This window comes from Leguminivora glycinivorella, chromosome 17, assembly GCF_023078275.1.
Source record: "Leguminivora glycinivorella isolate SPB_JAAS2020 chromosome 17, LegGlyc_1.1, whole genome shotgun sequence".
In the NCBI taxonomy this organism is placed as follows: Eukaryota; Metazoa; Arthropoda; class Insecta; order Lepidoptera; family Tortricidae; genus Leguminivora; species Leguminivora glycinivorella.
The window spans coordinates 6,718,286-6,734,341 of record NC_062987.1 but is presented as its reverse complement, the minus strand read 5'-3'; the positions used below and the strand labels follow the sequence as shown (position 1 = coordinate 6,734,341).

The 16,056-nt window shown below is 39.8% G+C and overlaps 2 protein-coding genes across 9 annotated transcripts in view; one reads left to right on the top strand and one right to left on the bottom strand.

Moving 5' to 3' along the window:
- The window catches only part of LOC125235359 (nucleolar protein dao-5-like), a 431,115-nt gene that overhangs the window by 328,381 nt on the left and 86,678 nt on the right, over nucleotides 1-16,056 (bottom strand). The gene's annotated exons all lie outside the window — the stretch shown is intronic.
- Nucleotides 10,472-15,936, top strand: LOC125235362. 7 transcript variants are annotated; one of them, XM_048141908.1, is made up of 3 exons: nucleotides 10,480-10,525; nucleotides 10,666-10,845; nucleotides 15,348-15,936. In XM_048141908.1, exon 3 carries the CDS (start codon nucleotides 15,406-15,408, stop codon nucleotides 15,865-15,867), a length of 462 nt encoding a protein of 153 aa, XP_047997865.1. In that variant the 5' UTR covers nucleotides 10,480-10,525; nucleotides 10,666-10,845; nucleotides 15,348-15,405; the 3' UTR covers nucleotides 15,868-15,936. The 7 variants fall into 5 exon arrangements, with proteins under 7 accessions (XP_047997866.1, XP_047997868.1, XP_047997864.1 ...); XM_048141909.1 differs by having other exon boundaries at nucleotides 10,472-10,821; XM_048141907.1 differs by having other exon boundaries at nucleotides 10,472-10,845.

Sequence of the window (16,056 nt, the reverse complement as noted above, 5' to 3'; positions counted from 1 at the left end):
TGGCTAGGTACCCAGGCACACATAAGCCTCTATTATTGCGTGTGACACAAATTTGGAAGACGTCAATTGGCTTATTTATTATTGGAAACCATATTTACTGAATCCTGGTCTACGTTCCGTGAATAATTCCACGATTCCGGCTGGTTATAATACTGGAAATACGTAATTTGATACGTGATAGGTACTCAGGAATGCCGGTTTTGCGTTTTTTAGGCCGGTTTGTGATTTACTATACTGTTTGTCTAGTAAATCACAAACCGGCTGTTCTATATGTCTTCGGCCGGCGACCCCATTTCCCGCCGAGGTATGTATAGTGCTTTTCTCAAAAATGGTATGAAATAAATAAAGTCTACTGAAAATAGTAACTTTGGATGGCTGTATCTCCTAAACGGTGCGTCGGAGCGCAAAAATAATCGAATTTTCGTTCCCCTTTGATGCCCCGTATACGCTTATAAAAAAACAAAAAGTTAAAAAAAATTAAAAAAAAAACGAAAACATTTTTTTTTGTATGAAAACGCACCCAAAATCAAATATTGTCTAGGGCCCGTACCAGTTGCAGTCGGCACATCTATAAAGCCCCTTATAGTTTTTTTTTAATTGGCTAAATACCTGGATGTTATGTCACAATTATCTGTGTTTGGAAATTAAAAAAGAAGACTTTGCCGGCCTTGGCCTGCAAGGTTTGTATGAAATTCCATTATCTATCAATCGTCCTAGCCGCACCTGCAACGTCATACTTCGCTGCCAATTATAAGGCACATAACATCAATATTTCATACCATGTTTAGAAAAGGATATTTATTGCACTTGCCCCACAAAACAGGTGCATAGTCTAAATTAGTTTCCGCTCATGGAAAACACTTGTTATTAGCTTTAGAATGAACGTTTTATTGTGCAGTATAAACCGGTAAAAAAAAGACAGATTTTACTTTATTTTTTATTTTCAACGACGCAACACCTGGCTTTTGTTTTTTTCTCAGAGTTGTACCAAGCAGAGTAGGCAGTGATTTTAAGAGTTTCGCCGGATGATACATTATGATATAATAAACGTCAAATTATGACGTTAAGCCTTACAAATGCGGGGCTATCAAAATCGTTGCCATCTTAGTTCGGTCTGACTCGATCACTGATCCATACTAATATTATAAATGGGAAAGTGTTTGTGTCTGTTTGTTTGTCCGTCTTTCACGGCAAAACGGAGCAACGAATTGACGTGATTTTTTAAGTGGAGATAGTTGAAGAGATGGAGAGTGACATAGGCTACTTTTTATCTCTTTCTAACGCGAGCGAAGCTGCGGGCAAAAGCTAGTCATATATAAAACCAGCCCGGCTAATTTGCTTCCAATTTTATCACTTATCTACATAGATAAACGTGATAAATCGGGATTTATCACGTTTTGGCAATGTCAGTGTGAGAGTGACAGATGTCTTATCCACGTTGATAATTAGTGATACAATTGCAAGCATGATAGCTCAGCTGCCTCAACATAAAATTTCGCTTCGCAGTACCTCCCAATTTCACCGGAAAGGCTTCGATGGACATATAACTCGGTACTAAGTGACTCGCATCGACAGGGGTGCGATCGGCTATAGGACAGTAATGACGTCATATCCGCCTAGCGTCCCCTAAACGACATGTCAACTGGCCGTTTTGCGGCGACAATACGATGCGATATTGTTTTTGTTTTGGGCTTAATCAATCGACGGCCGGCAATATACATGATGGGGCATTTATAGCCGTTGTGAGCGGTGAAGCATGCTTGTAAAAAAGAAATGCCGTGCCAACCAGGAACGAGGTGGGGCTTGTAGGTTTTTACTCTTTTTTGCGACATTTTACGCGCACGTAAAGTAACTATGCAAGTAGGTAGATTATGTACATAATCGATTTCCATTATTTACATTTATAAATCAGCAATTCCCGTTAAGTTTGTACATTTGGATCACGTCTCCGATTTGGATAAAAATTGGTGGGCTGATAGAGTCCATGATGCTGAGCAAGATCTGCTAGGTTTCCCAAAATGTCCTATGTAGTTTGTATGAAACCTTCCTTTTTTGTTACCAGATTTCTATACATTTTCGGTAACAAAAAAGGAAAGTTTCATACAATCAACCTAGGACATTTTGGGAAACCTAGTGGATCCTGCTCAGCATCGTGGACTCTATCAGCCTACCAATTTTTATCCAAATCGGAGACGTGATCCAAATGTACAAACTAAACGGGAATTGCTGAAATAAAGGACAGATATTATGTATACTAAACAGTTAACAGCTTCAACTGGCATCAATATTAAGAATCTTATACGAAAAAATGGCATGTGATAGACGAACGGACTGACGGACAAGCTCAACGAGTAATCCTATAATGGTTCTGTTTTTATTTTAGGGTACCTACGGAACCGAAAAAGCTGTCAGTGGGCTACGATTAAGGAGCAATAGCAATAGCAGTGGCATAACATAACTATTAAGTAACAATAACTTTTTTTAATATGTTTATTTCCACATATTTTTTTAGTTACAAAACTTTCTTCAAAGCAACAAATACTTTCACAATAATTAAAGAATTCCTTAATAGCCAACGAAAGTGCTTAGCTATCCGGTGTTCGCTTTCTACCGTCCTCCATTGATCGCGTCACATTTGTCAGTGTAAGTGGCCTTTTGGAGTGTAGTCACATAGGACAGGGCCTGTAGCCAAGAGTCCGACCGACAATGCTCCGTGGCAATGGCAGTACGCAACTGGATCTGTCGTACTACGGAAAAGCAATAGAGAGATATGTATAACTACGGAGAGCCAACTGTACTGTTGGCTACAGGCTCAAGTAGGGAGTGTAATTTTATTTTATTGTACTATTGGAGTGTGGTCACATAGTACAGGTAAGGACATTAGTTTAGGGAACTAAAGTGGGCAGGAGGAAACACAACGATGTTATTTGTAGAGAGGCGGATAGAGGGTTGTGTATGTTCGCCCAGTTTTTTACTTAGGTAATAAAACAAAACTCCGACCTTGTCAGCTCCGAAAATCTCGTCCCAAGCCCTCCTACAACTATACTTATAACTCTTCTGGTCAGCTCTACTGTGCTCCGTGCTGTCGGACTTTCAAGACCAAATTCGGATTTGCAAGTCACGCTCGTGCTCATGCACGCAACGATTTAGCTTAAACAAATCCCTCTTTTTTTAAATAAATAATAGTAAATAATAAAAAAAAATAAAGCCAGGATGTCGCCGTCGACGGATACGTCTGGGAGGACATCATCATCATCATCATCATCAAAACAAAGCTCAATAATAAAATGCTGCAACGATAAATGTTTCGTCATGGTTGGATTATGACAACATTTTATTTAAAATGTCCATTAGAATCAGTTTCAATAATTGCGCATAACCTGCAGGCCATACTTTACAAGAAACAATACAAAAAGAATAAAATGTAAATGAAAGAACACACACGACTATTCGATTTAGCGGCTCGTCCGAGCGCGTAATCTTATCAAGTTCCTCGCGCCGAAGTGCAGAGAATAATGTAACGTTTGACACAAAAGCAAATTTCCTTTCTAAATCGTAATTCTTAGACCCGTTTGACTTGTCGCAACGGTTAAAGATTAGGGGACAAAGCCAGTGTACGAAGAAATTCCGATTTCCGCCAATTGTTAAGGTCCCTTCGAAAATGAAATCACTTGTAAGGTTCGCCGAAACAGAATCACTTTTGCGGCGCTCGAGACCCGATATCCCTTGATGTTAGTAGTCAGCGATTTCGGGTATTCCACCGCGTTTTAGCTACAATATGAGCCGATCTGTAGGCGGACTATATTCATAGGGGTAGAGTAAAATGATTTCTTCGTCTGCAGTCAAATTCAGAGGGTACGGAAGCGTATACACGACTGTATTGTGCTGAATTTGACCTGTTGACCTACTTGACCTGTCGTGATACTGTTGTCTAATCGACGACGCCACGCGCTAGTACGTTTTCATATTATCCGATCCGATATCGGATGTAGGACCGATATCCCATACATTTAAGCCGCCATCTTTGATTTTATCTATTGAAATCCTTCCGACATCGCACGAAAACGCACTTACGCGGACCATGTCTTATATTTTTGTGAATAGTGGTGAGTTTTTTATAAATTTAATATTGTTCTGAGAGCAAGCAATACGGTACGATGCATAATGACAATGCCTCATAATTTTATTGTACCAAATGGCGCGGAAAAAAACGGATACCTAATAAAAGTGTAGGTACTATTGTTATTTTAGTCATGACACTCATAATCCTTGGCATGGTCCACAGATGTCATATATACCCATACTATCACAGATCAAGCAAACTATCTAACTTAGCGTGTCAAATGAACTCAGTAAAATCCACTGAGTTGTCCGTCTTTAATCGCAGCTTGCAGCTTTTGGGCGTCAATTTTTGTAAGTTAAAGTCATCAAAAACATTAAAGATGCCTCTTTACGTGATATTTCATTGCAACAACACAAAAATTATGAACACTCAAGGGCCTGAGACATAATATTTAAAATAACAGGCAACTAACAACTTCAATAGTTACACAATCTGACACGCTCGGCCGCCATACAAATAGATAAACTTGTTTCTTTTATCTATGTAAATCTAATTCTGTGCTATGGTCGCTGTAAGTTTCGACAATGGCCTGATATATTCGTTTAGAATATAGTAGATAATATACCTACATTTACAATATCGAATAATTGATTGAATATGGTCGGATACAAAGGGGCGCTATATAACTTTTCCCTTTCAGTAGTTCCCGAAGCGAAACTTTTAGTTCGTTATTGGGTAAATATTAATACAGAAATAATAAACCTTCGATATCAAAGCCAATTGAACTTTAATATCTATAATTTGATGAAATTATTTATCCAACCGTCAATTATTTTAGTTAGCTTTTATTAGTATGTTTGGTCTATATTATTTATAAATTTAATAATACATTCTATTGTGTCATGTGGAAATTGGTGACGCTAACTAGTTGGGTTTTACTTTAATTGACTAAGTACTCTGTATTCTATTAACAAATAAGATTTCTTTAAACACTAGTACCTACAATAAAAAACATACCTAAGTATATTATTAAGTAGGTTATAAAACGTTAAAAACCGGCCAAGAGCGTGTCAGGCCACGCTCAGTGTAGGGCTCCGTAGTTTCCCGTATTTTTTTTTTAAACTGTTCAAACTATCAAGTTCAAAATATTTTTCTAGAAAGTCTTTATAAAGTTCTACTTTTTTTTTTATGGGATAGGAGGCAAACGAGCAGACAGGTCGCCTGATGGTAAGCGATCACCGCCGCCCATGGACACCCGAAACACCAGAGGTGTTGGAGGGGTCAGAGGGGTTGTGGTTTTTTTCCTATTTTTTAAACTTATGGTTCAAAAGTTAGAGGGGGGAAAGGGCACCTTATTTACCACGTTAGGATTCAAATGAAATTTCAGCTTTCTAGTGCTAACGGTCACTGAAATTATCCGCGGACGGACGGACGGACAGACATGGCGAAACTATAAGGGTTCCTAGTTGACTATGGAACCCTAAAAAGGTAGCTTAACAGCCTACTAAATTTAACCTAAAAGTACGCGTACACGTAGCGAAAATAATCTTACCTTATCTTGCATACTGGCACGACAAAGCTTAGAAAGCCCGTCCCTCGAGTAAAACGACAAGCACTTACAGCTGACGAACTCGCATTATACTAGTACTTATAAACTGCACGTTCAGTTGGCAGAATGTCAAACTGGCGGAACAATTACGTTGAGTTCATAAAAGGAAAGGGGACGACAGCCTCGAAATTGGATTTTCATAGAAAGGTTGACCTAGTGTTGTGAATTTAAGCTTTGAGGCGTAAACTACAAAACTCGAGTCCCGACTTCCGAGTCTTGAAGCCTCGAACCTTAAAGCCTCGATTATATAAGCCTCAACTTAATTAGTTCGCGTTGTTGCTTACGAGCACAAAAACCTCGAGTCTTTAGGCCTCAAGTCTCAGCCTCCTAAGCGTTGAAGGTTTAAGTCTATAAGGTTTGTAGCATTTAACTCTTAAAAGCTTTTAAGCCTGAGGTCGACAGAAGTAAAAACCGGCCAAGTGCGAGTCGGATTCGCCCACTGAGGATTTCGTACTTTTTAGTATCCTGAGATACATGAGATACAGCCTGGTGACGTGACTGGATAAACGGACAGCGGAATTTTAGTAATAGAGTCGCGTTATTACCCTTTGTGTACGGATCCCTAAAAACTACCACACCGGACACCGTCAAATTAAGGGTTAAAAATAAATACATAATAATACTTTCTGCCTATAGGCAGACCTGGGTCAAGCGTTAAGAGCTCAAACAACGAGCGTTATATATAACGCTCGTTGTTTGAGCTCTTAACGCTTGACCCAGGTCTTCGAGATTTGGGGGTTTGAGCTCTCTATGAAACCTGAGTCTTAAAGACTTACTCTTAAGAGCTCATAAAAAGCTTGAGTCTTCTTTAAGGTTCTGAACCGTTTTTGAGCTCAAACCTTTAACGCTTGAGCCTTCAAATCTTGAACCTTCCAGGTTTGCAAGTCTTTAAGGTTCAGAAGTCCTCAAGGCTAGTCTATTAACAACACTAGGTTGACCCCATTTTCCTCCCTAGGTAATAGATAACTTTATTGATTATTGCAAAAATGAATGGCCAAAAACTGGTTTTATACTTTATAAATGCTCAACCCTAACCTAACCACAAAGTTTCAATTAAAAAAAAACCCCGACAAAGTGGACCGATTTCCATCAAACCTGGCTAAAACACTCTCGACTAATTCAGCTTTTAAACAAAAAAAAAAAACTAAAGCAAAATCGGCTGATCCGTTCAGGAGCTACGATGCCACAGACAAACAGACGCGTCAATCTTATAACACCCCGTCGTTTTGGCGTCGGGGGTTAAAAACAAAAGTTAAGTTATGTAATATTGTCTTCGGTTACCGCGATAGTTACCTTACTCATGAAATAAAATTATGGAAACGGATTATATCGCGTATAATGAATTTACAATTCATTCCGACGTTTCGAACACTTTAAAGCATTCGTGGTCAACGGGTGACAACAAAGTTGTGATTAAAACATATCAAACTTATATTTTTTATTTTATACTACGTCGGTGGCAATCAAGCGTACGGTCCGCCTGATGGAAAGCGGTCACCGAAACTATGCAAAAATAGTTTCCGTAATGTCAATATTCAGTACTAATGATGTGCAAGTTGCGGAAACTTTCCAAAAAAATCTTAAATTTCTTGAAAAATTCACGAAACTTTCACGAAAAATAAAGGGAATTTAAATTTATGAAATGGAAAGTTTGCATCCATACAATTGTATATACAAAGTATGGAAAGTGTCCGTAGTTTTCCTATGTGAAAATTTCAGAATTTTGGAAACTTTCCGTCGGCACATCAGTATTCAGTACGAAAATGATGAGTAGGTACGTTTGTATGGAGACTCGACCTTTCGTGATCCCCATAAGTCTTACGCGCCGGCACGACGCATTTCACGTCGGTTCCGCGTCGAGCTGACAAGATTCCGTCATTTTGTAGGCTGTCTCATCAGGAGATATTCTGCTCAAGTGCCAGAAGTTTGAAACAATTGGTTTGTGTCGCAGATTTTTATCAGTCAGGGCCTTTGGGACTGTGTCAAGAGACAAAGGACTAATACAAGAAAATAAGGTGTCAAATTAGCTGTCTGGTATGACTGCTATCAATGCTATTATGTATGAGTAGGCCAGCAGTTCTCAAAAAATAAGGAAAAAGTTAAATTTGTCCTATTCTGTTACCAAGATTTTTTTGATGAATTGAAATTTTAATAAGTTTTATTTCGTCATTAAGGATGTCTAGTATCTATATTTTCTTAACTAAAACAATTATCCTGTAATATAAATATCTTACGCAAGTCGACTTATATTACTACTTAAATGCTGGTAACGAAATAGGATCAATTAAAATTTGCTGACGTGGCTATGTACAAACTTTTTGAGAACTGCTAATGTAGTAAATTCAGTTTATAGCTTTATTAAATTTTAGCATACCTATACATTGGACTTACATACTCGTATATGAGCCTGTGATATCGTGACTAAATTGGATTCGCAGGTGTTCGTTCAGTATTATACAATATCTAAACCTGAAAGGTTATGAACCCCATCTACGGGACATATGTGGCCGGTCTTTCCTTATAAATAGAAAAATGCTTATATGTTTAAATTTTCAATGTTGTTTTATTAATTATCTAGCATATTCTGCCCTGTTATTACGTAAAATAACAATGAACATGATTTTGGAACCTAGTTTCATATGAAATTACGCGACAACAAGCACTAGACGGTCTTCCCGTACTCATCACGGTAGGACGGTCAACCCGCCGAGCCTTAAAAAATGTGATTTTTATCCGATTACCTTATTCCACCAAAATATTATAAAAATGTGATTTTTATCACTTATTTTAAAATTACCTTATTCCACCAAAATATTATAACAGCTTTGTAAAATATAATATTTGTTAGCCCATAGGACCATGTGGATTACGCCAGACTACATTAATTATCTAGTTTTATCCACTCAAACTTTATTTCATATAAACTATGCCAGTCTTGCCCGCCCTGACCTTAATACCTAAGTATTTCAGAAAACTAGGAAAACGGTTCTCAATTTCTATGAATATTACATGTAGATTTCACTTAAATTTCGCCTTTTAATATACCTTATTAAGCATTAAAACAAATTTACATGTCGTACACGTACAGAGTCGAATTAGGCAGACACGTGTCACACGCGTTCATTTGTAGCTCCTCTTTCAGTGACAGATTGCATCAAAAGCATATTTCTTTTCCAATTTTTGACGGGATTTTTCCAATTCCGGGAAAAATTGGACAACTGGCAGGTGCCACACTAAATGGACAGCGAAGAGTATGACCGATTTAAAACGTAGCAATCAACAGTTTTTTATACCGCTGTCACCGAAATGTCGTTTAGTATTTTGGGCATTATTAATTTTATGATTGAATAATTAATGCTTTTAGTATTTTTTTTATTTATAAATCATTGTTGTAACTGTCTTGTCTCTGAGGTTTAAAATAATAATTCATGTAACTGTACACATTGTAGGGCTACATACTATGTTATATCTACCATGTCGCTGATAATTATTTTCGCATCTCACGACATATTATTAGATACATTTAAGTAGAAGTGTATTCCAGTATAAAGCTCTATCCGTCACTAGGATGCCTACGTTGTGTTTTATCGATCAATTCATAACGCAACCGCCGAAATACAAAATACAAACAATTTATTAATAAAAACAATTGTACACGTACAGTGATTGCTCTCAAAGACTAAGAATTACAAAAATACAAATGAAAAAATTAAGAAAATACAAATGGTCAATGATAATTTGTTGATAGTTGTTGTAGTTAATTTGTTAACTTTATTCACTGCTGGACAGGATTGACTTTCCCTCTAATCCCTTAATGCACTAAAGACCTATTCAATCGCAGATTTCAAAGCACGAATTCCTAGTCAATGTATGCACTCTCCTGTATTATTCAAACTGCTTACGTAGCTCAAGCGAATATAAAACTAAGTTTGTAAACCCTGTAACTCTAGTCAATTCTATGACTGATGCGCGACCCATCATTGACGTAAAGAATAACTACGCAGCAGCGACACCAGTAATTCCTCTAGCGCTGACTTGATGACGACTCTCAAAATATTCTAGAATGGGGAGGCCCTGAAAGAGCCCTATCACTTTCTAAGCATCACTCGAGCGTTTGTGTTTAACTAGTAAATTTTATACATGCTGTTTGACGCAACGTTGGCGTAAGGAATTTTTATCACAGCCAGAGCACGCATGGCCTCAACTAAAATTAAAATTAAATACTAATAACTTACCAGAAGTTAAAACTCAAAACACATGCCTGGTAGTCAATTCTGGCACTGATGAGCCGTTTCCCTTCAGTAAATTCTCAGACTTGAAGCGCATGCAACGTATCTTTGCTTACATGGCGCGATTCATTCATAACGCGCGCTTTAAGAATGATAAGAGAAGCGGCCCACTCAGCGCTGAGGAATTAGACTATGCGCTAAAAAAGTTAATACTAATATCACAAAAGGAATCGTTTCCTACAGAATATGACAAGTTAAAATCGGGAACTTCCATTAAAAAATCTACGATTTCGTCACTGAACCCGTACATAGACACAAACGACCTTGACTTAATTAGGGTAGGTGGCAGATTGTCGAATTCGGATTACGAATATGATAAGGTTCATCCGATTCTACTAAGCAAAAATCATCGTATAACTAAATTGTTATTCGAATGTCAACACAAAGCTCTCATGCACGCCGGTCCCCAGCACTTGCTTTATTCAATCAGGGAACGGTATTGGCCTATTGGGGGGCGCGGTATCGCGAGGTCGATTTCACACCAATGTGTGACTTGCCGTCGTTTTTAAACGTAAAAAATGACTGAAGCCATTCTAAAAGAAAATATTAAGCGTCGTGGTACCTGTAAGGCTCAGTTGACTAATTTTAATACCTATTTGAGTGAATTACCAGAAAAATTAACTCCTCATCAAAGGTTTGAGCTCGAGCTGCGTATTTCGAGGTTGGAATTAGTGTTTAACGACTTCCATGACGTGCAATTACAGATCGAATGTGCCCATGAAGAAGCTGCCGAGCAATACTCCCAGCGGAATACTTTCGAGGCAACGTACTACAGCAGCATCGCTCGCGCCCAGCTCCTGCTGAGCGAGGCGGAGGGTCCTGCAGGCAGGAGTACTAAGTCACCACCAGCCGATATGCAGGTGACGGATATGAAGCGCACAAAGGTAAAATTGCCTGAAATCAATCTAAGTAAGTTTGATGGTACGTACAGTCAATGGTTGGAGTTTCGTGACATGTATGAATCTATGATTCATAATGATACTAGCTTATCCGATATTACGAAGTTTCATTACCTACGATCTTACTTAGAAGGCAGTGCTTTACTAGTTATTAAATCGATCGAATTTAGTGCTTCGAATTATCAAATCGCATGGGAGCTTGTGTGTGACAGGTACAATAACAAACGTTTACTCATCTCTAATCACGTTAAAGCGTTATTTAACGTATTTTCCGTACAAAAAGATACAGCCTTTCAGTTACGCAGGTTAATTGATACTTTCATAAAAAACCTAAAGTCCTTACAAATATTACAAGAACCAGTTGATAAGTGGGACACATTATTGACTTATATCGTGTGTACCAAGCTCGACAGCCAAACATTATTTGAGTGGGAAAAATACAAATTAACGTTAGAGGGCGATTCTAACACATTTGACGACTTAGTCAAATTTGTTAGGATGCGAGCCGATTTACTAGAAACTATCGAGCAAAGAAATGTTAGACAAGAGAAGCCGCGAGCCTTGGTCACTTATGATTCGCCTACTAAGACGAATACTGTTAATAATAATACTAAATCGTGTCCCGTATGCAATTCGTGCGTTCACAATATTTATAATTGCAAAGCGTTTCTAGATTTGAGTGCACAAGATAGGGAGGACAAGGCCCTAGGATTAAAATTGTGCCTTAATTGTTTACGTCACGGGCATCCTACTAAAAACTGTCGTTTGAGCCCGTGCAGAGTTTGCAGGAAAAAACACAACACTATTTTGCATGCAACTAAACCGTCTGCGAGCGATAACAGTGTACCTAGTACGAGTACCGTGGTACCTAGTACCAGCGGCATCGCGCTGCCTGCGACGGCCGCGGCCCCTCCCCCTGCGCCCGCGCCGGCCGCGCCCGCGCCTGCTGGCCGGGCGGGCGGCGCGGCCGGCGCGTCTGCGCCGGTCGGACTTGTTTGCGCCGAGGACGAGGAGCCGGAAGGGGTATTGACGACCGCTATAGTTGACGTGCGAGCTGCAAACTCTAATATTTATCCCGTACGTATTATGCTTGATTGTGGTAGTACCTCTAATTTTATTACTGAAAGGTTGTGCAAACAGTTGAATTTGGAAACAAAAGACGTTTTTATTTCAATTACAGGACTAAACGAACATGAATCTATTTTAAATAAAACTTGTACGGTTAACATAAAATCAAAATACAATGATTACTCCATGGAGCTAAAATGTACCGTCATACCTGTAATAACTAGGCCCTGGCCATGCGAACCTATTGATTTTGAAGCCTTCAATATACCCAAAAACATCACGTTGGCAGATCCCACTTTTTACGAAAAATCAAATATTGACCTTTTACTAGGAAACAAGGTGTTTTGGGGTTTATTGGGCTCAGAACAAATCGAATTAGATAATACAAATTTAATTTTGCATGAAACCAAATTTGGTTGGGTTCTAGGCGGTTCAGTACCAGGCATGGCGGACATATGCGGGTTTGCACACGCACAAACTATTACAAATGCACAATTGCAAGATAAAAATAACATGGAAAACTGCACTATACAAAAACAATTAGCGCGCTTTTGGGAACTAGATTCTATAAAAAATGATTTTACCTCCTTGAGTGTCGAAGAAATGGAATGTGAACAAAGTTTTGTACAAAACACGACACGTTTACCTGACGGTCGATTTTTACTTACCATTCCACTCAAGGAGTCGCCTAGCCTATTAGGTGATAGCTACTGTTTAGCAAAACAAAGATTTCTTTCTTTAGAAAATAAATTACAAAGAGATCCTATTTTAAAACAATCGTACACAAAGTTTATTCATGAATATGTACAATTAGGTCACATGAGTGAATCACATTACGATAGGTCGCAAATTACCTATTTTGCGCCACATTTTGCCGTGTTGAAAAGCGACAGTATTACTAGCAAGTTAAGAGTCGTTTTTGACTGTTCAGCAAAGTCGTCATCTGGCTATTCCTTTAATGATTTGCAGAAAGTAGGCCCTACTATACAAGATGATTTGTTTTCAATTTTAATGCGTTTTAGACAACATGACGTGGCTTTGACTGCTGATGTGGCAAAAATGTATCGCCAGTGCAACGTCGTTGAATCACAACGGCCTCTGCAACAAATATTGTGGAGGGACGACCCCTCCCAGCCTATAAAAACATTTCAATTAAATACCGTGACTTATGGTACATCGTCAGCGGCTTTCTTGGCCGTCCGCTGTTTGCGGCAATTATCGATTGAATGCGATGATCCCGTTATTAAAGAAATTATAGCTAGGGACTTTTACGTTGATGACCTTATATCCGGGTGCTCCTCAACAGAGGGCGCCACTAGGATCTACACAAAACTTACAGAAACCTTGAATAGTGCTTGTTTTCCACTTCGAAAATGGAGATCAAACGATACTAGCGTGCTCCAAAATATAGCTAATGACAAGACTGATGGCGCCGAAGGAAACCTGGACCTATGTCCTGAGCATAGTTCCAAGGTTTTAGGCATTACATGGAACAGCGTATCCGATAACTTGTGCATCACAACCAATGTAGACCTGAAAGGCTCTGTCACTAAGCGAAACATTTTGTCAACTATTTCTAAAATATTTGACCCTTTGGGTCTAGTAGCACCTACTATTTTAGAAGCCAAGGTCATGATGCAGAAGTTGTGGTTGCACCAGTTGTCGTGGGACACAGCTGTCCCTGACGAGATACGAGATGTTTGGCAAGCATTTGTACTTACGTTGCACAATCTTAACGAAGTACAAGTCCCCAGACACGCTATTTGTCACGGTCCTGTCAATTTACAACTACATATTTTCGTAGATGCGTCTGAAGCAGCCTATGGCGCTTGCGCATACGTGCGCTCCGTGAACGAGAACAACGAAGTAGCTGTCAACTTGCTGTGCTCGAAGGGGAAAGTAGCCCCACTAAAACCACTAACTACCCCTCGATTGGAATTATGCGCAGCCCTACAAGGTTCTAGGTTGCTGGACAAAATTTTGAATTCCATGAGACTACAATTTGACAGCTGCTTTCTGTGGTCTGACTCAACTATAGTACTAGGTTGGTTGAGCATGCATCCAAGTAAGTTGCAAACATTTATTCGTAACAGAATTGCCGAGATACAGTCCACTTGTGCTAACCATACTTGGAGACATGTTCCAACCAACGAAAATCCCGCAGACCACATTTCACGTGGATTGACAGCCAACGAAATAGTGCACAACAAGTTATGGTGGAACGGTCCACAATTTTTATCACAGCCAGAGCACGCATGGCCTCAACTAAAATTAAAATTAAATACTAATAACTTACCAGAAGTTAAAACTCAAAACACATGCCTGGTAGTCAATTCTGGCACTGATGAGCCGTTTCCCTTCAGTAAATTCTCAGACTTGAAGCGCATGCAACGTATCTTTGCTTACATGGCGCGATTCATTCATAACGCGCGCTTTAAGAATGATAAGAGAAGCGGCCCACTCAGCGCTGAGGAATTAGACTATGCGCTAAAAAAGTTAATACTAATATCACAAAAGGAATCGTTTCCTACAGAATATGACAAGTTAAAATCGGGAACTTCCATTAAAAAATCTACGATTTCGTCACTGAACCCGTACATAGACACAAACGACCTTGACTTAATTAGGGTAGGTGGCAGATTGTCGAATTCGGATTACGAATATGATAAGGTTCATCCGATTCTACTAAGCAAAAATCATCGTATAACTAAATTGTTATTCGAATGTCAACACAAAGCTCTCATGCACGCCGGTCCCCAGCACTTGCTTTATTCAATCAGGGAACGGTATTGGCCTATTGGGGGGCGCGGTATCGCGAGGTCGATTTCACACCAATGTGTGACTTGCCGTCGTTTTGGTGGTCGTACCGTAACTCCAATCATGGGCAACCTACCCAAACAAAGACTTCAACCGGGCTCTCCTTTTTTAGAAGTCAATGTTGACTACGCGGGGCCTGTAATGATGGCCAATCGCAGAGGGCGTGGTTGTCGTCTCATAAAGGCCTACATTTGTATCTTTGTGTGCTGCAAAACCAAGGCCATACATATCGAGCTGGTGGGCGACCTGAGCACAGCTAACTTTATTGCCGCTCTCAAGAGGTTTATTGCTCGCAGAGGGAAACCTTTAGATATTTTTTGCGACAATGGCTCAAATTTTGTAGGCGCTGCTAATGAGCTCAAATCTTTTATTGCACAAAATGCTACTCACATTTCTGACGCTATAACCTCAGAATCAATAAATTTTCATTTTTTGCCTCCACATGCGCCACACTTCGGTGGATTACACGAAGCCGGTGTTCGCTCTATAAAACATCATTTACGCCGCGTACTAGGATCGGCTAATCTAGTTTATGAGGATTTGTATTCAACACTGACTTACATTGAGGCACTTTTAAATTCCCGACCCTTGACCCCACTTAGCTCGGACCAAAATGACTTATTGCCACTCACACCTGGCCACTTCATCATCGGGCGAAGTATGACGGCGATCCCAGAAGAAGACCTTACTTCACGCACCAGATTAGTGGACAGATACCAGAAGATTCAACAGCTTCGCCAGCACTTCTGGGCACGTTGGCAACTAGAATATATAAGTGAGCTTCAGATCCGAACTAAATGGAGGCAGTCGACGAACGGGCAACTAGAGATTGGGACCCTCGTCGTTATCAAAGATAAGCAACAACCTCCAATAAAATGGCTCCTGGGGAGAATACAACGAGTCTTCCCAGGGCGCGACGGCGTTACCAGAGTCGCAGAGATTCAAACTGCCACTGGATTGCTGCGCAGAGACTTTACCAAGATCTGCCCCTTACCCGTGGACACTACAGTTGAAGACGACACTTCAAGGTCCGCCGGCATGTCGCGTACCACTCCAACAGGGCGACCGCGGGGTGAGGTGACTGCGGGGAGCAGCCATCTTCGGGATGGACTTACTTACTAGCCACCGCGGCCATGACTCGGCTCTTTACATTTTTGTATTTTTTTTTATAATTAAAATCATAGTAACAATTCTTTGGAGTTCATATTCAAGCATCCACAACCCGGATAGCCCCTCAACAGGCATAACTTAGCCGCTTTCCATAGTGATGACCAGATGCGGACTCTCAAAAGACGCTAGACTAGAGGCTTT

Coding starts and splice junctions, on each gene's coding strand:
- LOC125235362 (XM_048141905.1), top strand. CDS start 13,918: ATGAGACTACAATTTGACAGCTGCTTTCTGTGGTCTGACTCAACTATA.